Genomic DNA, 21,085 nt, shown 5'->3' on the forward strand with positions numbered 1-21,085 from the left:
GTCATTCTCTCTTTTCTGAGAGCACGGAGAATACCTGTTCTAGTGGCCATTTCCAGCTTACATATTATTTTAAATGCTGCTCAATTAATGGCAGTGTAAGAAACTGAGATATGAGAGCTAGGAGCTAAATGGCACCGTAAACCTAGGTTATGGGCGCAACAACGCAATGTCTAGGTGCGCTTTTTTATAACAAGAATACAGAGCTGAAAATGAATGAACTGCAGTTGAAATATTTTGTTCATTTTTCACATGGTCTAGTCCTTCCCCTGCCCACCCCCCTAATATTCTTAAGAGGGTCTCTTCTCCAGTCTCCAGAGAGTAGTTGGAAGTGGCGAGGCAGAAAAAGGTCCTCCTTTCCTTCCACTCTGCAGTTTTAATCTGAACTCTAAGGTGCAGTACTGTGCCCAGAGCTCAAAAACTGCTCGTGCACATGGAATTCCCTGTCGCAAAATGCGCCTAGAACAATGGGAGTTTCGAACACTGATTAATGGGTGGTAGTGGTAGATTTTCAGGCAATTTTAACTTATTTGTCTACATGGGGGTAATCCCTATTGGAAATGTGCATAGGATAGGGCATGTTGCAGCCCTCAAAATTATATTTTATGTAGCAAACCCAATTGATTGCAAGAGCATTTCTAGCTCCGCAGCAGCCTATTTTTCTAACTGCAAAAGATAAGAGAAGAGAAGCCTCTCTTCTAAAACATCAAAATACTTGATACAGCATTCCTAATTTACTTCTGATCTAGGATGGGAGAACTAGGCCCAAAGGAATTGTGGTGGGCGGATGGAAAAATGCAATTTGCTTTCCTTACAGAAACCACTAGAGGGAGTAAGAGAGAGAAGGCAGTGAGCTGGATTTTTTGTTCTGCCGTGTGCCTCCCTCAGAACTGCTTTGTGCACAGCTATTTTCGATGCAGATATTTTTGTGCAGAAAACCGACATGTACATGGCCATGCATGCATTTGAAAAAAGGCACAGTGATTGACCACTTATGTAGGTATAAAAGTACAAGTACTTTTAAAAATAACAGCAAGGTGCTTTATGCATGGATATCTTTCACAATGATCAGTTTCCCACAAATTGGCAGAGCTTCTTCTAAACTTTTACAACATGATTGCTTGTTGACAAATGCGAGATCTGGCTGCTGCTGGCTCCACCACGCTAGGATGGGAGTGAATGTCCCTTTCACAGAGTTTGTTCTTCTGCTGGACACATTTCACAAAGAGCACTTCAAGGAAATCTTCAGGTTCTTGTACTGTGGATTTCCTAGTAATTGTGGCATATTCAAAGAGCTACTGTTAAGAGGAAGTTTCTGATCCTTTAAAAAAAAAAGTGGTATTTTTATAGTTCTTGTAGAAATCATGGGGGGGGGGGGGGGTAGAAAGAAGGTGCGTAGCTCCCCCGACTGGTCAACTCCAGAGCTTTCTGTTTCATTGCATTTTATTATAAGAAGGTTGGATAGATTTTGCACATTCGGCTGTGTTCTGTTTTGAAGTGCACAGGAGTTCTACAGTTGTGCAGAGCACATGTTGACACAGAGAAACATGCTGGCATTTTGTATGGAACACTAGAGTGTGTATGTGTGTGTGGACATATGTGATCATGCATCTGGTGCAGCCTGTGGAGGACAGGGGAAGAAAAGAGGAGGAGGAGGCTCATCAAATATGCAACTACAAAGGAAGGGCAAAACAAGTGCTATAATGTGGACTCAATGACAACACAGGCTTCCCTGTGCCTGTCGCCACCCAAGTGCACCTCCATTCTGAACCCTTTTCCTTGGGGAGGCTGCACGTGTCATTTAAGGGAGATTACAGGTTGTGAGGGAAGCAAGCATACTGGCCTTAATGAGCCTTTTTAGCAACAGAAAAAGTGGGTGGTGGGGTCAAGCGAGTTTGAGTATTGGTTATGCTGTATATGAAGTGCGAGGAAAAGCGGGTGCAAGTGTCTTTTAAGGACAGAAAGGCCTCGGGAACTTGATGAGGAGCAATGAACATGGGTTCCTCCGCATCTCCATCTGAACTTCCCAGGGCAAACGGGCCCAGAATGGAAGACAGGTGCAATTCTGCACAGGGGCAGCCTGTCCCGTTTCGCCACCTGAGCTGAAACAGGAATTACCACACCTGCCATGTCCCAGTTCTCGGCAAACTCTGCAGGAGCCTCGGCACTCCTCCAACTGTCGCCACTCGCTTTGCTTCTCCTCCTGGGGTGGGGAAGATGAGCGGCGATGCTGCGCACCGAAATGCCTCCCCCTCAGCGGAAGAAGTGGTGGGGCTATGATAGTGCACCATTGATAAATGGTCACATTCCAGTGGTGCCCTGTGGTACAGAGCTCTGCATCACCATGCCCAACAGGCTTCCTTCATCAGTTACACTGAAAATGGAAACAAACAAGACCGGGGACTTCTCAAAAGTTTGCCCCAATGAGGAGCTCCAGTTGCCAATTTGGTGTGTCCATGATCACAAAATTGGATGCCTGTTTCAAACTACTATGCACTTTCCATGAACCACCATGCAGCAACAATCCCATTTATTACATTCCCAGCATATTTGGGTCTATCACTGCTCTTATACTCTGTTTTGGCTAGCCATGGAAATATGCCAAGCTGGCAGGGATAGCATTCAATATAAGGTTGCCTTTTTTTTTGGAAAGAAGTTGATAGTGGCACAGTGACCCCCAAAGCATTCCTGCGACATGGTTGCTATTCCCATCCACTAAAACACTTGTGCATGGCTATCACACATGGGCTAGACGCAGATCGGGATAAGGTTCATGACCTTTCTTTTATTTATGTTTCCCAGAAATGAGTGTGCATTGATGCAACATGACTTGAGCCCTTTGCAGTGAAAGAGTTATAGAAATATAAGGGTCCTTATTATTTATTTACTATTACATGAGAAAATTCATATTGTAGTGATAAGTGGTTCAAAATAGCAAAGGGTGCAGCATGTGTTTCTGAAGTTTCATTCCAGGTCAGCAGCAGAATTTCTACTGAAACTATGCTGAATATGTCCTGAATTATTTGGGACTCAAACTTCTTCTTCTTCTTTAACTAAGTGATTATGTATGGTTCTAATAAGCAAGGGCTGACGAGAAAACTGTTTGCCTAGACTTTGCCAGCTGATAAAGGGAATTTGTTCAGTGTTTAAAATTTAACCAGCTGCATTACATCTCATGCTTTTCATGAACTCTTATAACTGTACCTCAGCTACTTCATTTTTTAAAAAAAATATTTTATTTATTTCTCCCTTCTTTCCTTTACAGCTTTTACACTTCCAGATCTTTCAGAGCAGTTTTCGCCACCTGAAAAGGCAGCTCCTCTTCTTATCAAGTTAGTGGAAGCCATTGAAAGAAAAGGTATGCATATGGTGGCATGGGGCTAGAATATAACTTTGCTGTGTGCCTGGTCATTCGGATACCACCCCCTTTGAGCTTCACATTTTTGAATTGCAAATGGCAGGCCTAAATGTCAGGAGGCATATCAGGTCATGCTTAGTCTTGCACAATACTCATGTGCTTGCTTCCATTGATGTTGGAATTATACCCAAGGTCCAGAAGTTGTAATAATAATAATAATAATAATAATAATAATAATAATAATAATAATAATAATAATACAGTCCCATGCTGCTTGAATTGAGGCTACTTTGTTTATTAAAGTAGTAATGAAGCTTGAACAGCTTGCCACCTCATAACTGGCTGTTGAGCTATGTTGAAATGAATTATGTATTACCTAAAGATAAATTTGGAAAAGGCCCAGAAATGTGAAATGTTTTCAAATAGGTAGCAAAAACTCTGTCCTTGAAGTGAACAGTTGATCCAAAGGTAGGGACTGCTTGGGATCATTAAACCAGCTTTTCCCCAACCTCGTGCCCTCCAGATGTTTTGGGCTACATTTCCCATTGAACCTAGCCAATGAATAGTCAGGGATAATGGGATTTGTAGTCCAGCAACATCTGGAGAGCATTAGGTTGGGAAAGGCTGCCTTAAGGGGCCCCCTCTTCCCTCAGGTGTGAGAAGCCAAGGCACAGTGTTTGGGTTTACCTTGAATGGCAGGGAGCCCTGGAGAGTAATAATGTCTTTGTATTCCCTGTTTGTAAACAAATATACTAACATAACACTTTGGAGAAAACAAACTCCTAAAGCAAAACGCCCAATTGCTAAGGCTGTGTCAGTTTCTTAGAAAGAAGAACAGCTGTCAGAGTGCTTCAGTGCTAGTAAACTTCAGTAGAAACTCTCACTTCTCCGTCTGTGTGTGTCAAAATTCAAACTTGCTACAAACCTTTCTTTGCCCTTCCCATTTGCTGAAGAATGTTGCCAGAGGAGAGAAATTTCCTCCCATCATGAAACACGAATTTTCCTTCTATATTTTGACTAGCATTTCTGTTACTGTACTGTTCCCATGCCAGCATGGAAGTCGTACCTCGGGTTACGTACGCTCCTGGTTACGTACTTTTTGGGTTACAAACTCAGGTAACCCGGAAGCGCAACCCGGAGCGTGCGCAACACGCTGATGTGCAGAAGCATTCTGCGCAGTTTGTGCATGCGCAAACCGCTACTTCCAGGTTTTTCGTGTGCTTGTTCGGGTTGCGTACTTTTCGGGTTACGAACTGTAACCCAGAACCAATTACGTATGCAACCCAGGGTACCACTGTATTTGTGTTCCTTTCTCTGTCTGACTTCTTCAATTGGTCGGGCTCAATTCTGCAGTGTTTAGAAGTTAAAACAGGACTGACTATTGGGGCAGGTTAAAAGACAGACAGTGTGAAGGTTGTTTGTTTGCAATCTGTTAAACAGGCTTCCTCAAACTCGGCCCTCCAGATGTTTTGAGACTACAATTCCCATCATCCCTGACCACTGGTCCTGCTAGCTAGGGATCATGGGAGTTGTAGGCCAAAAACATCTGGAGGGCCGAGGTTGAGGAAGCCTGCTCTTAAGTGTAGTTCTTGCCATCATGACTGGTTTACTTTAAATGCAGCCATTGTTAAATGTCAGCAACATCAAACACTTCTTATTGAAAGGAAGTAGCACCTGTACTGAGAACGGCTGTTTCAAAATATACAGCCACTGACTTTGGGAGGGTTTTTAAAACGATCACGCCAAACTCTTATGCTATTGAAACATCTTCCACCAACTAATTATTAAGGTTTTGGTGTTTTTTTTTAAAGTCAGAACTGATCGTAGATCTTCCATTTCATGTTTAGTTTGGCCCTGATGCAAATTTCAAAGTCAAGAATTTGGATAAGGTATACAGTATTTTTGTAGTGTTGCTTAGCTAGTTGTTTGCAGGCATGTCCTGCATGGGGTGCAATTAGATGTGAGAGACTAAGAATATAATTACACGAGCATGTGCAGACTCCTGCTATGCTGTGGCATTTGGGTGAAATAGGATGTACAAAAAGCCACAGGATTTGTTTGAGGGTGCTTGTTTCTCTGTTTTAAAAACCCAATCTGCTCTGTTTTTAAGGTCTGGAATGTTCAACGCTATACAGGTCACATGGATCAAGCAGTACTGGTGAACTGAGACAAATTACTGAGTGTGGTAGGTACAAATATTAATAGATTTCAGTGTAATTCACATGGGACAAATTAATTTAACATGTAAAACTTACACATGTCAGAGCAGGGTACTCCATTGGTGTTCAGTTACAGTCTTAAGTTTCACTGACCCCATGTCCCATTGACTTCGTAAATTCCAGGGATTAGGCCTACTTGGAAATACCTTGGTCGGTAATAGCTTTTAAGAAATATGATTGGCTGAGGAGGATGCTGTAACTTAGGTTAGGTAAGGTAAGATTTATGCATGGCTTCCCAGTCTCAAAGCAATTTACAAAGAAAGTGAGAAATACAATGAAAAAAATCATATAAACATTATTAAAAGAGATATAAGAACACAATATCATAGTGTTGGAAATTCCCAAATGCCCAGGAAAACACAAGCAATAGAACAATACTAAGGTTGGTGCCAGTGGACCTCCCTGGGGAGAGAATTCCCTAGGGACCGATCCAGTACATGTATCACTATAACTGCTTGAGCAGAACATGAGAAATAGAGCCTTGTGTAACCAGAATATTGATGAAAACATGCTGTAAAACTCCAGATACAACCAGTCTGCAGTTGTTCAAAGCTTCTGGGTCCGAGGAGGATTTCTATTGGACCTGAAAACACATTTTTGAACTTTAACATGCATCCATTTAAGAATTTTGTTCCGCATGCACAGATCACACACACAAGCACATGAAGACATATACACACGCATGCATAGGCCTATATGTGTATATGTATTTGAATATATATCTGAAATTTTAGAGATGTAAAGTAACTTTCAGCGCCAGCCAATAAAACATTTTCTTGTTTTCACTCTGGCCTTATCATTGGTTGTAATGCTTTACTGCGCTCCTGTTTACACAAAATATTAGTATGTAAAACATAGCTCAGTTAAAAATACCTTGGACTCTTAGAAGGCCTAAAACAATCTACTCATATTGCCCCATTAGTGAGAGGTATATCAAAGCAACAAAGTCTCCTGGGGGACTTTGGACAGATCTCCTTCACTGGAGTCTACTTTGTATGTTATTTGTATGGTGTAGCAATGTATTTTCCTTTTTATTCATGATTCCTTGAATGGTGTTACATGTGAATAATGCAAATACATTCATTATGTTTGTAAAGGTTCTTGTTTATTATATATTGCTTTTTTTTTAAAAAAGGAACAAAGTAACTGACATTGAGTCATTTCAGCAAAGATGCTCATTGTTGTGGGCCTTATGTGTGAATTGTTCAATATGCATTGAGGAATTATTTATGTAGGTTTTGCAGTTCTTCCTCATCAGTGTGCAGAATCGCCATGCTCTCTCTTAGCGGCCTGTTGCCATTACTTTCTGTACCATACTTTCTGGCATTAGAGAAGGGCATGTCATGTGATTGCCAAACGTCTTACATTAGGAAGCAGAGCTTTTACAGTACGTTGTCTTTCTGCAATGTCTCTTACATGTGTTCTACATAAAATTGAACTTCTGTGAAGAGCCCCTTTTTTTAGATAGTTGTAAAAGGTATGGAGTCCTAGGGGGAGGGGAGTAAGAACCGCACGCCCAGGCAACAGAACATCCAGGCAACAGAACACACAACTGCCATCACTAAGCAGCTCAGCCAATGCACAGCTCCTGTGCCTAGCTCCCTATCTGCCCTTGGATAGTATAATAAGAAATATAGCCCTATAGGAAATAGGGGGTATGGTACCCCAGAGCAATGACTTGCATGAAACTGGGTAGAAGCTGCCTCAGTGATGTTGTGTCGTGTGTTATTTTATGTAAGTTGACTTGGGTAGCCTTCCGGATCGAAATAAATAAATCAGGCGTCCCCAAACTGGCCTTCCAGATGTTTTTTGGCCTACAACTCCCATGATCCCTAGCTAGCAGGACCAGTGGTCAGGGATGATGGGAATTGTAGTCCCAAAACATCTGGAGGGCTGAGTTTGGGGGTGCCTGAAATAAATAAAAGCACTTTTTGGGTGCCTTGTTTACTACAAATGGTTCATTATAAACCCAATTGAGATGCAAGCATCGCTTTCTGTTTTGTAATGTATCAATAAAATGGTTGGGGTGGGGGCAGGCAGACTGAACATGCTCCACAGGCAAAGCATAACTGGGATCTATCTCTCCCCCTCTCAGATTTTTCTGCAGTGGATTTTGATGCCATCGATCTGCAGGTTTTATCAGATGCTTTGAAGAGGTACTTTGTGGACTTGCCAAATCCCGTCATTCCAGCATCTGTTTACAATGAAATGATTTCTATAGCACAAGGTATGAATGCAAACATTTTTTCGCAAACGCAGAATTCATTAGCAGTGGTTAATTTTTGTTTCCTCCAAGGGTAGGTTATGGGAGACTTAATATACCAAATATCGGACCTTTAGACAAGTCTTGCGTGCGTTTTTGAGCCCTGCAGAAACACGCACATTCCTTTTGGATCTGCTTTGTACACATAGCAAAGATCTGCCGCCCAGTCCTGTTTCCCTGACACACGTATCTAGTTGAAAACGTTTGTCTGTTTGCATGTTATGCGCTCACCTTTCATTTTCATGTTAACAAAATCTCATTGAATTTTCTTAAAAACATAATGTACAAAGCGGTTCTTAGTGTTAAGAACTCACTGTGACTTGGCAAGTGCAATATTTGTACAAACACTGGTTAACAAATCAAGGATTTGTCTGTATGCAGAAAGAGCTAATTGTTAACCTTTTATCAGTACTTGCGAGGTAAATGTATTAGAGTAGACAAGAATCTGAAGTCCATTCGCAATTCTGGGATACAGTGCAATAAATACGCATAGATAAGGCCCATCTCTTTTAGTATTGAATTCAGGCAGTAGGACTCAGCCTGTTCAGGGGTAGCCTTCATAGTCATTTGCAAATTCTAGGGACAGGATATTGCTGCTGGTGTAACCTTCAAAGTTACAACAGCACCTCCGATGCTTATCAGCTACATCTCAGAATTACCCAATCATGTATGATACTAAACAGAAGACAGACTTCTACCAACACACGCTGAACATTTTGTGGCTTTTTACCAAATGATACTCCTGTTTCACTTTGACTTTTGTATAGTTGATCCTTTTTTCTGTCCATGCTTACTAAAGTTTTCATCATTTAAGAGAAGAAAGAATTCATGTCTTCCTGTAAAACTCGTTGTTGAATTAAACGAACCTCATTAGGGAACATTCATTTCTTTGCAGAAGTGCAAAACTCAGAGGAATATGCTCAAGTGCTGAAGAGGCTCATCAGATCTCCTAATATACCTCAACAGTATTGGCTCACACTCCAGTATCTACTCAAACATTTCTCCAGACTTTGCCAGAACTCTACCAAAAACCTTTTGAATGCAAGGTCCCTAGCTGAAATTTTCAGCTTTCTGCTCTTCAGGACCCAGGTAGCAAGGTAAGGTGAATGCATTTATTTAACTTATTTATTTATAAGATTTCTTACCTCCCCACCAACCATAAGGTCCTAGGGTGAGTTAATAGTGAGATAGTATTTAATAAAGTTTTACTCAAAGTATATATATTGAAATTAATGGCCCTAACTTTGTCATGTTCATTAATTCCAGTGGCTCTACACTAAGTAAACCTTAGTTGAATACCACCCATTTAACTGTGCAGTTAGAAAACCAGTTACAGTTACAAAAGCAAGTAAAATCATTTGTATATGTGTCTGGTACTATTCAGAATATTCAACTTGTTCAGCACATGCTTCCTTGTTTTAATATAAGACCAATATTTATTACAGCTCTGACAGTCCTGAACATCACATAAAAATCCTGGAAGTGTTAATTGCAAGTGAATGGAATGAAAGACAACCTGCACCAGGTAAGAAAACCTGGATTTTGGAAGCATTTTGAAGTATATTTTGGAGGAGGCTGTACTTGTGGCATTTTCCTACCCTCTGCCTTTATTATTATGTTGAATTGGGAAGTCTGAGGCAAAATGGTTTTGCCTTCTCTGATGCTTAACTTCAGGTAGCAATGTGCACAGCTGAAAACCAAGTAGGCTTCTCTGGCAAGCCACGCTGATACCTGTCCATAAGGCAGCTATGGGGAATCTAGGGCAGTGCATGGGAGCCGTTCTGGTATGCAGTTGTAGCTTCCTGCTTGCCTTGTTTTCTGATTAAGCACTGAGGGAAACTCCTGTGTAGAAATATCCAAAGATAAGATATACAGTCGTAGCATGAGCTGGGTTCAAATCTCACCTCTGCCACAAACTCCCTAGATAGAAATCTACTGTGCTGTCCCCACCCTGTCTGTAAAATAGGGATGTTAATCTGTCACCCAATTTTCCCCTTGCTTAAAGCCATTTTTCATCACAACACAGAAGAGTATGGCTTACCATGTGTGCTGACTCCCAGTGAGGCGCTTGCACCCATTTTGCTCCTCCCTGTGCCATTTTGGCTCCTGCAGGAAATGTTTGGCTTAGGGTATCGTCCAAGCTCAGGGTCAAGGTTAATGTCACTCTCCTTAAACCATGACCTGTAACCATAGGGCAGACCTTGGCACTGCACTGACATAATGTTGGAAAGAACCTTCCGCTGGGGGATTTTGCATACTGTGGACATTGTCAGGTGTTCTTCAGTTGACTGATGACCAAGTAAGCAAACTTTTTGCACGTACTTTTCTTTAAAGCAGATCTAAGGCATGGTCTGAAAAACTGAGCGCAGTAGAGCCTGTCTCGGGAACAGAATGTGAAGTCAAACAGATGTGATTTGGGTGTGCAAGCTGAATTTTAAAAAGCAATAGTCAGTTGAACACTGATACCCAGAAACAAATGGGTTGTATTGGTACTGGGTATGAAAACTGTGAACTGTAAGGGAGATACAGAGATCTAAATAGAGACTATTATTTGTGTTGCAGCATCCCTTTTGCTTGTATTTATTTTTGATTCAGATTTGTCATGACCAATGCCTAGCACGGTAAAGTTATTTGAATTGGATTGGATTGGTTTGAAAACTGTTGCCTGCTTTAGAGAGCTGTTGTAGGGAATTGTGAAAAAAAATGCATGTGAAAGCTGACAGCAGCTTTGGTCATTGAATTGATATGGTTGGTTGACCTTTGTTAAATGATTATGAAAACGGTAGGCACTCAGTTCTGTCTTGGAATAGACACCACGCCTGTCTACATTCTGATGTTTGTCCAGCAGAGGGCTCCCCTTCTAAGCTAATAATAAGCAAGGCTCATATAATTTTAAACGAATAAAATACCTTGCTGAATTGTGATTACCATACTTTGTCAGTGCTTCTTATTTTGTATGTTATGTGGGGGAGAAGGGAATACAGACACCAGTGATTTCCTTAGTGTAAACTAAGTAACAGAGAATTATTGCGGTTGAAGTTGGGTTTGTATTCAACCTCTGCTTTTACAAAATCGAAAATTCTTTCTCTGCTTTTAGATGCTTTGTGAATCCAGTCTTTCAGGCACCATCTAACAAGTAACCAAATTATGCAAAATGTGGTGAAATTCTGTTTTTTAGGAAAGAGAATAAATCAAATTGCAGGCACAATGCACAATCCTGCCCCCTCTCTTTTGCTTTCTGCATGCAGCGTTGCACACACATGAACGGATTAGCTCCACACACTGAGTTCTGTGTTTTTGGTGCCATCTATAGGGGAAGGACTAAATTAATCCCAAATTAAATATCAGATACAGTGGTACCTCTGGTTACGTACTTAATTCATTCCGGAGGTCCATTCTTAACCTGAAACTGTTCTTAACCTGAAGCACCACTTTAGCTAATGGGACCTGCCGCTGCTGCTGCGCCGCCAGAGCACGATTTCTGTTCTAATCCTGCAGTGAAGTTCTTAACCTGAAGCGTATGTAACCTGAAGCGTATGTAACCCGAGGTCCCACTGTACTCCTATAAGTTTATAGAAATGCATAGTGGTCAGTGACTCTGAATACCATTCCTGTATTCCAAGTCAGAGTAGATGGCAGTGGAATTTTCTATAATCATTGAAACAATATCATAAAATGGAGTCAACAGGTTTCTGTAATTAATAGCAGTTTCTGTAATTAAATGTGAACAGTTTTAGCAGATTGCCGTTACAGTACTCAAATTACTTTAAAATGGGAAACATAAATGTGCGTCTCTCCCCTCCCCCCAATTAATTTTCTGTTCCCCATTAAATGAACCAGAAGCTTATTTCCTTTGTGGTTGTATAACATTTTTTTGTAGTCAAAGGCAAGGAGATGTGAAGCTCATTAAGAAAGTAAAATCTCCCAAAATATGTTTCTCACCCATATTCAGGACTTATAATGCAGTTTGCAAGATTGAGAATACCAATTGGTACCTGAGATGCCAAAAGGTGTCAAAGTATACTTATAAGTTATTATGGTCAGTTGACTAATAAATCCTGATTTGATTGAGTGATGGATTGATATAAGCAGGCACTGCAAGCAAACAAAGGGTCTGAGTTTCAAATTTAAACAAAAAACAATTTTAAAGATGACTGTTCCCTATCAAAACTTTCTAACATCCTAACAATAGCATTTGACCCAAACAATGCACTTGCTTGAGTTTGCTGTCTGTGGACACGTACTAGGGACCAAGCCCCATTCGAGACACTGCGACTTCTTCTCAGTAAAGCATGCATACGTTTGCACTGCTTGTAACTTGAAAGCTCTGCCGCTGTCGATGTGCCCAGGTCGAAGCTAGCGGGCATTCAGGGAGGGGCCGGGGACTTCGAGTTGATTTTAATTTGACTCAGCAGTGTGGGGGCTTCATTTTATGGGTCTTCAAACACCACCTGTCGTTGCGGCCCGGTGAAAGTGTGTGGAAGGTGATGCAGTGAATGCTAACAAGCTTCTTCTGCGCTTGTAGGCTCTCAGAGACGCAGAACTTTACAAGGAAGGCTTTCATTCTGTTCCTCTCCCCTCCTCCCCCCCCCCACCCGACGAGCTCAGCCACTTCCTGTATTTGGCTGCTCATAATGCTTTTCTTGACAGTAATGTACTTCACTTCTCCATGCAGCAGCCAGCTACAGAGACTATTTTAAGGACACTTACAATGGTCTTCTCATTTACTTGGCTAAAATGAGACTGGGTTAGTCTTGCATTGGCCACTTGTTAGCAGATGACAACTCTGACTTTGACTCTGCCTACCCTCCCCCAGCCTGAAATCTCTTGCTCAGCAAATATTTGAACCTGCCCAAGTTAATCATGAAGCTGAGATCTTTATCTCAGAGAGACGTGCAAGAACTGCAGGGGACTTTTTTTTTTAAAACTACTAAAATCAGTGATGAAATAGAGAGAGCCACAGAAGTCGATTCTTTCTAAAGCGTTAAGAGGACTTGGGAGTTTTTTTGTTATTATTATTTTGCACGTTGCTGCTTTTTCTTCTGGAATTACGGAGCTAAAATACAGAATACAGTTTTGGAGACACTTGATTCTTGTTGCCTTTGGTTCCAAGGATAGTTTATTTTCTTGATATATATATATCTGTGGAGCTGGGCAGAGGCCACCTACAATCTGGCATTGCAAGCGTGAGCTAGTGCCATGCACAGTATACAAAGTAAGTGACTCACTCTCATTATCTCTCTCTGTGTGTGTATAAATATACAATCTTTAAATGAAATGCATGTGATCGTATATATTATGTGTGTGTGTATATAAATGGATGCATCTATACATTGTATATGCATACTTTTAATATATATGATCATCAGCAAGCTTTCATAGTTAAAATGTGATTTGAGTGAAACTTGACACCTGTTCAGTTATGTGTTGGAACAGTGGAAAATCACCTGTCTGTCAGTGTCTTGCCTGTTCTGGTTTTCCACATCATGTCACAGCAAGCTAGACTAGTTTGGGTCATGCAGTAACCTGATCATATAAGTGTGGCTGGTCCAGAGTTTAGCCAGTAGTAAAACTTTTGGTGAGGGAGTGAACTTATTCTTCCCACTTTCTCTGTTAAAAGCGATTTGAGGTGGGGAAACAAATAAAAATGACAGCGACCGCCTCGTTGGGCTACAGGAGCTAGCTGTGTGTGCTCTTGCGTCTCTCAGAACCTAATTTAAGAAATGTACCTTGGCAACAGAGCTATTTGGATAGCAGGTGGGCTAAACCCTCAAGTTCAATGTTTGGACTTGTGTCTGGGACTGTCTGAAGTGTCCTGTTACATGAGGCAAATGGAAGGAATCTCTGGAGCATGTCCACCTAAAGGGTTGGAGAGGAGGGGGTGGCTACTGTGGGGTGGGTTTAAGCATGGCTGTTGCAGGGCAACGAGTGTGTGCATGTTTTTGCTGCTGTTGGTGCTGCAGCCATGTCCTTACATGCTAGTACTTGTCTTGAAGGATAAAAATGGTCAAGAGTTCATTTGCATGTGCAGTGCTTAGAAGATGTGAGTAGGCTTTCATTCGTGGTGTTCTGCAATGCACATCACCTAGAGTTCCGGTATAATAATTGGTAAGGCAACAGTAGTACTAATGAGTTAAATATTTTCCACATCTGGCTTTCTGTGGTGATAAATGTGTAAAATATTGGAATCTGTCTGCTTGGTGACATCTTTAAGGATTTTTTTTCCTGATGTTGAGTAAGAAATCACCTTTTAAAGAAATAAAAGGTAGCTTTAGCTGTGAGAGAGCCTGGAGGAGGAGACCTGAGAAAATATCCAGTCTAAAACAGAGAAGGCTGACCAAGAATTTTTGCTCTTCAGGAATTGCCAAAATGGCAAATGCCTTGATGACAGCAGGTCAAAAGAAACAGAATGAACTAGGCATACTGAAATATTCTGTTGCATTTTTGCCAAGCTTTTAACAATGGTGGGCTTGATTTAATTAACAGGAAGTTGTTTTGTTTTACTCATGGCAGTGTAAACTTTTACCATTGTTTATCTAAAAAAAAAAGAAAAGATTGATTGGAACTCAAAACAGCAAAGATAGATTTTGAGTTTCTATGCTTTGTGAAGAATTAGACAATTGCATTTGCCAGCTTTCCTGAAAAAGGGCATTTGTTGAAGGTGACATGTTATTATTAGTAACCGTACAGGGCATTGTGTTTTAAAGAAGCAGCTGGTACCCAGAATTGTGCAAAATGTGCACTTTATAATATATTTGGAGCTTCCGAACTTTCCTCTTGTCAGGCTTTTATTTAAAAAGTGCACCCATAGTAGAGTCAAAATGTGCATGGAACGATTGCAGTCAGTCGTAAACCCTGCTAGAGAACAGAAAGCTGGGACAGAGATGTGATCTCTCTGTGCACCAAGAAATCTACTGTGTTGAAGGAAAACGCTTCCTGCTGCTGCTGCTATCAGCCTTTTGTCAAGCTGCCAGCAGTGGAATGTACCAAGCAGCAGACAGAACAGATTAAGGGGTGGTGGGGGTGGAATCAGTGTAAACTGAGAACATGTTCAGTCGTCTTTATAAATACAATCAGGTGCCGATCACAATTCTGTGAAGTGTCTATTCTTTCTGAAATGACAATTGTTATAAGATTAACAAGGAATAAGAGTGTGGAGGGGGGGGGTGAATGAAACAGGAGTGGTCCAGTGACATTATTTTTGACATGATTGGCTGGGGATTATGATGTAATAGGTTACAGTGCAGCCCCTTATAGGTTTTAAAATGAATTCCAAGACACCATTACAAAGAGATCCCGACTGTTTCCTTCTAAGTGAGCTTACTTGCTGAAACTCATACCAATGTACAACACTGTCTGGAACATGGAAGAGCTGGACATAGACTATCCTAGGACAGATATAAATTGTGGCACGGATTTGATGTTTTACATAGAAATGGACCCACCAGGTAATGTTGCAGCATTATAGTCGGAGGCTGGATGTCACAGAAGCTGCTCTCAGAGCAGAACTGGGATTTGGGGGTTAACTTGCTGCTGTTAAGTTGCAGAATTAAATTATCTTTAGTGCATGGGAACAAAGAAGACAGCAAGGGTTGTTGTTCAGAATTCTCTTTGGCTTGCTTAATGAAACTGTAATTGTCATGTGATTTCTGTTTTTAGTTTTTTCCTCTCACCTGTAGGTCTGTTTGTTATACAGTAAAAAATAGTCCTGCTTTGTGTGTCTTGATGTCAGGCAGAAAATGCTGCAAAAAGCTGCTTTCCCCCCCTCAAAACAATGACGGCGTTTTAAATTATTGGGCACCGTTATTAAATGTTAGGTGTCACCATTTCTACTTTCATTTAGCACAGGATAGGAAGATCAGTGGGCTGCATTACACCTTTGAAAATACAGCATTCATTTTGATGTGCATCTTTCCCCTATGCATTGTTGTAGATAAATGGGATTGGAGTTTCCGTTAAAGTAAATAACTTGATTTAATTTTTATTTAGCCCCAATTCCCCACCCCCATTTTTAGCTAGTAAGCCAGAAATGCTGCAGAATCTTCTCTGGCACCCACTGGTGTATGCATGCAGGTTTGACATTGAGAAACAGGACTGTGGGTTTAAAAAATAAAAATAAAAAATCAGTATTGCCGTTTGGAGCAGTTTTATCCTATAGAATGCTAAGATTAGAACCAGGGATATTTGGGTCACAGATGGACTCCTTAAAGTGTATTTTGGCAGGATCAGAGGATCAGAGAAGCCCAATTCTTTCCCTATAGCAGTGCTGTGTAATTTTCCAGTTGTTATTAGCCACAGCAGTGTCGAATCTAGAAAGCAGCGTAATTCCTCTTGGATGATTAAATCAGTATGTGTCTGTAAGCGTGTGTGTGGAGTGTAGCATAATTTTAATACATCAAATGATAGAAAGGTGGGAATACCAGGGGTGGGAAATGAGGTGCAAAACTTCAGTTTATGTCTTTCCAAGTCCATATTGCATTTTGTGCTACGATGGGAGTGGGAGGGAGGAGCTCTCCTTGGCTGAGAGCACAGGACTTTTAGGTAACCAAGGCTGCAATCATATGCACACTTACCTAGAGGAAACCATGTTGAATGCAGTGGGGCAGATGCATAGGGTTGTGTTGAAATTACAAATGCTTACTAAAGGAATTAAGCTTGTTTTCTGGCAGGAGAGGGAGAAGTTTCAAAAGCAGCGCTGATTAAAAGCAAATAAATTAAAACAAAGATGAAATAATTTTCTTCTTCTCAGTGGATTTAAGTTGATTGTCATTTTAGAACGGAGCCTACCTCTATACAGCAGGCAGTATAAATATATGTGCATTATTGTTTTCACTTGCAGCACTGCCTCCTAAACCTCCAAAGCCTAATACTGTAGCAAATAACGGTATGAACAACAACATGTCTCTGCAAGATGCTGAATGGTACTGGGGAGATATCTCAAGGTAAGGACACCTTTTATCTTGCTAATTATATATGCACATTTTTAGCACATTCTCTATTTAAAAGGAAATGTTTAAAACATTGAAGCACAGGTTTTGGTTGCAGTGCTTTTAAAGAGTTAAAAAGTATATATTTGCAAACCAGAAGTACAAAACATGCCAGAGCTATATTCTGTTAAAACATTTCTCTGTTGGTTACTTACAAATGGAAATAACTGTTTTGCAAATGTATCAAGAACACCAACGTTTGTTTTTAACATCTAAAGCTCTTTGAAATTAATACTGAAGAATAAGAATACAACTGCTAGCAGTTCACATTTTTGTACATACAGGAGAAAGTAGTCTATTACTGAGTTCTCTTGCTATAAACTTCTTGGAACAAGTGGGAAGTCAGTCCATAGAATAACAGAACTTGGCAGGTTTTCATATGAAAACTTCCTCATACTTTGACTGTGCTGAATAAAAAAGAAAAATGGAGAAAATATGTTAGTAGTGAAAGGCTAGTATTTTTAGAAGCTAAACCAGATGTTGCTTTTGGTCCCATCACAGGGAAGAAGTGAATGAGAAGCTTCGTGATACAGCTGATGGCACCTTCTTGGTACGAGATGCCTCCACCAAAATGCATGGAGACTATACGCTTACACTAAGGTAAAGCTCGTTGCATCATCATATTATTTACTGAAGTGCATTTTACATGGCTGGATTTAAGAAACATTTTCCTCATGAAGATAACTGACTTTCCCCATTAAATTTTATTTACAGGAAGGGAGGAAATAATAAATTAATCAAAATATTTCACCGAGATGGGAAATACGGCTTTTCGGATCCATTAACGTTCAATTCCGTTGTTGAGCTAATAAACCACTACCGGAACGAGTCTTTAGCCCAGTATAATCCAAAGCTGGATGTTAAATTGCTTTACCCGGTATCCAAGTATCAACAGGTAAAAAAAAAAAAAGATTTTCATCTCCTCTTCTGCTTAAGTACAAAAATGTTGTAAGATTGTCTTCTCACAAAATGAACGTATGTCCATCTGTGAAGGATTGGAATTGGGGTGAGGATGGGGGCATGGTTACAGTTTAACGTAACATTTAAGTGCTCACTGACCCTAACCCATGTTAACCTCATCAGATTCAATGTAGGTTTTTGCCTACAAGGAAAAGCTCATGCCCACTAAATCTGTTAGTCTAAGTTGCCATGGGGTGTTTTGCTAGTACAGACTAACACAGCTTATCTTCTGGAATGTGCACTGTTATCTAAATAACTGTCTCATTTATAAGTGGATCTTCAAGTCTTTCAGTGTGCATCTGGATGCAGTGGTAGGCTGGAAATGACCAAGACTGAGACTGGATCCTGGAAAGATAGAGATTCCTCTGTGGGTGGGCATTCCCGGGTCTGGGAAAATGGCCATTGGCCTGTTCTGAATGGGGTCACATACCCTTTGAAGGAGCGGGTTCATGGCCTAGGCGGGGTACGCATTGATACAACCTTGCCATTAGATGCTCAGATGGTATCAGTGGCTACATGTGGCTTCTACCAGCTGTGAATGTTACTGGGCAGGTACAATCTGGACACAGCAGTCCATGTACTAGTAACCTCAATAATTGAGTGCTGCAATGCACTAGATGTGGGTTGCTGTTGAGTTTGGTCCAGAAGTTCTAATAATGGCGCATAATACCGCTGTTGCTACAATATTGCCATCTGCTGTTGTTTTTTTATATATTGTATACTTATTTTTTATTCATTTATTTATATTTGTTTTCTGTACACAGCTTTTGGTATTTTTGTAATGTGAGTGGTTTATAAATCTATTAAAATGAAAAGTTGCTGATTTGAATAGTGATGCACATTTCAGGAGCTCTGTAAGTGGCATAAGCAAAAGAAACATTTTGGACTAATAGGCTAATCATGACACGAGCTTTTTCTTGTAAGCAAGAAGAATGAGCCGTTGCATTTAATTTAATTTAAGCTCATTCCACAATAAAATGCATGGGGTATACATCTGTTTTCAGTGGCAGCATTGTAAGCAATGCATTCTGTCACGTGCAGAATCCATGAACGTTCATTCAGTCAAAATTTCTTGGCTGAGTACTGGTGATGAGGGGGGCTGCTGCACTATACATGCCAGTCTCTAGACCCAACCCATTGCATTGTGACAAACATTAATGTGTAAGAAGCCTGGTCTTCATTTCCATGTGCTTGTCTTTCCAGGATCAAGTGGTTAAAGAGGATAGCATTGAAGCAGTTGGGAAGAAATTGCATGAATATAATATCCAATTCCAGGAGAAGAACAGAGAGTATGACAGACTCTATGAAGACTACACAAGAACATCTCAGGTGAGTAGTGTGGAATGTCTACCATGAACTCAGTCTATAAAGCACTCTGCCACAGCGGGGGGCCCTTCATTTCAGTAGGAATTATATCAGGAGTATTCTGAGGTTAAATCTTCTTGACATTTGTAAAAGTGCTACGATGACCTTTGAGTGCATGTTTTGAAAGGACGAAAAGTGTATGGTTTGAATAGCGGAACAGCTTGCCGTTGTTTCACTCCTCAACCATCAATGTAATCCAGTGCTTTGGGAGCAGCTTCTGCAGACATTCTGTGTGCCATATCCTCGTTTGCTTGGCAAGTGTCCTGCTTGTCTGGTCACGTCCAGGGGCACTAGCACAGTATTAATTAATAAATTTTACAGTAAAGATTATATGCTGTTTGAATAAGACAGCTGGGCACAGCAGGAACGTTGACATTATCTATACAGAGACTAGATTTTACTAGTGTGAGTAAACCGCTTTGTTGATATGGGAGGAATCTTCTTCTTCTTAAAGATTTGGATATGCCTTTTAAAAAATATTATTTCTGGGTTATAGTAACACTATAGTTTTGTGTTTTATGTCTGCACACACAACCCACTTGTAATTTTACTATACCTGGTTTCGGACTAATGCTTATATTTGTTATAATAATGACTTACCCAGCAAGAGATATGTTTTAAATAATGATGCTATAGTCTACTATTTCTTATCAGAATAACATAGTTGCAGGTATATGAACTCTGTACTGTTAGTACTCTTGAAGGACTTCTACTTAACCATTGGAGTCAGGAACAGTATCTAGACTGGACGTAATGCTTATGGTACTGCCACTAGTAAACCATTGGTTTCAGCATTTATTATAGCCAAAATAAAACTGGGACGCGGATGCTGCTGTGGGTTAAACCACAGAGCCTAGGGCTTGCAGATCAGAAGGTCAGCGGTTTGAATCCCCGCAACAGGGTGAGCTCCCGTTGCTTGATCCCTGCTCCTGCCAACCTAGCAGTTCGAAAGCACGTCAAAGTGCAAGTAGATATGCCTTTTAAAAAAGAGTTCCCGCTCTGGTGGGAAGGTAAACAGCGTTTCCGTGCACTGCTCTGGTTTTGCCAGAAGCAGCTTAGTCATGCTAGTCACATGACCCGGAAGCTGTACGCCGGCTCCCTCAGCCAGTAAAGCGAGATGAGCGCTGCAACCCCAGAGTCGTTTGCAACTTGACCTAATGGTCAGGGGTCCCTTTACCTTTATAGCCAAAATAAAACCAGGAAATCTAACCAATTGCTCAGATGAACTTAATATTAGAGTAAAGTGTTCCTACAATTTAAAATAATGATGATGCTAAGTATATATTGGGCTGGATCCAGCCTGGAAGTTGAACTAAGTTCCTATTGAAATCAGCAGGCCTATAGTTAGGAACAAAAACACAACTAACTTAGTACACATCCAGCCCATAGTATATAGATATATAAATGTCTTTGTTACCTTTGCTGTAAACCTACAGAAATGCAGTGAACAAATGATGGGATTGATAGAACTACTTTAGATGTGCCCTGCAGAAGTTTTGACCTTTTCTCTTTGAACACCCGCTTTTGAATGTCCCTGCAGTTTAGTTTGCCATGTAGTGGTGGTAGTGGGTTGAGGGGCAGGGCTGCTGTTCAAAAACACACACACCAGCCCATAGCACCCTTGGGGACATGGAACTAGTTGCTTGGCTCCTTGGATCTCAGCTCATTGGTAGAGCACATGCATCCTTTGCATGCAGCAGGTCAAAGACTCCTCTATGAAACTGTGGAGATCCACTGCCAATTAGAGCAGACAGTACACAGCTTGCTGAACCACTGGTCTGATTTAAATACATGACAACTTCCTGTGTTCTCCAACCAAAGTTGATTTTTCAGGCATCAGAAAGAAAGACATGCAGGCAACCACCCTTGCTATTTTACTGGCGTTAAAAAAAAAAAATTCAGTCACAAATGCGCTTCATCCAATCCCTTTCTGAGT

The 21,085-nt window shown here is 40.8% G+C and overlaps 1 protein-coding gene across 4 annotated transcripts in view; it reads left to right on the forward strand.

The window, feature by feature from the left end:
* The window catches only part of PIK3R1 (phosphoinositide-3-kinase regulatory subunit 1), a 60,137-nt gene that overhangs the window by 34,240 nt on the left and 4,812 nt on the right, over window positions 1–21,085 (forward strand). For 2 of the 4 annotated variants that reach the window (XM_033164578.1, XM_033164579.1), the window contains 9 exons: window positions 3,263–3,355; window positions 5,466–5,540; window positions 7,670–7,801; window positions 8,733–8,934; window positions 9,283–9,362; window positions 16,677–16,779; window positions 17,326–17,424; window positions 17,539–17,719; window positions 18,988–19,113. In XM_033164578.1, coding sequence (XP_033020469.1) covers window positions 3,263–3,355; window positions 5,466–5,540; window positions 7,670–7,801; window positions 8,733–8,934; window positions 9,283–9,362; window positions 16,677–16,779; window positions 17,326–17,424; window positions 17,539–17,719; window positions 18,988–19,113 — 1,091 coding nt within the window. Of the gene's footprint in view, window positions 1–3,262; window positions 3,356–5,465; window positions 5,541–7,669; window positions 7,802–8,732; window positions 8,935–9,282; window positions 9,363–12,989; window positions 13,053–15,017; window positions 15,286–16,676; window positions 16,780–17,325; window positions 17,425–17,538; window positions 17,720–18,987; window positions 19,114–21,085 lie in introns of those variants that run through there. The other 2 variants (XM_033164581.1, XM_033164580.1) reach the window with 2 other exon arrangements.

Source organism: Lacerta agilis, chromosome 11 (assembly GCF_009819535.1).
Source record: "Lacerta agilis isolate rLacAgi1 chromosome 11, rLacAgi1.pri, whole genome shotgun sequence".
NCBI lineage: Eukaryota > Metazoa > Chordata > Lepidosauria > Squamata > Lacertidae > Lacerta > Lacerta agilis.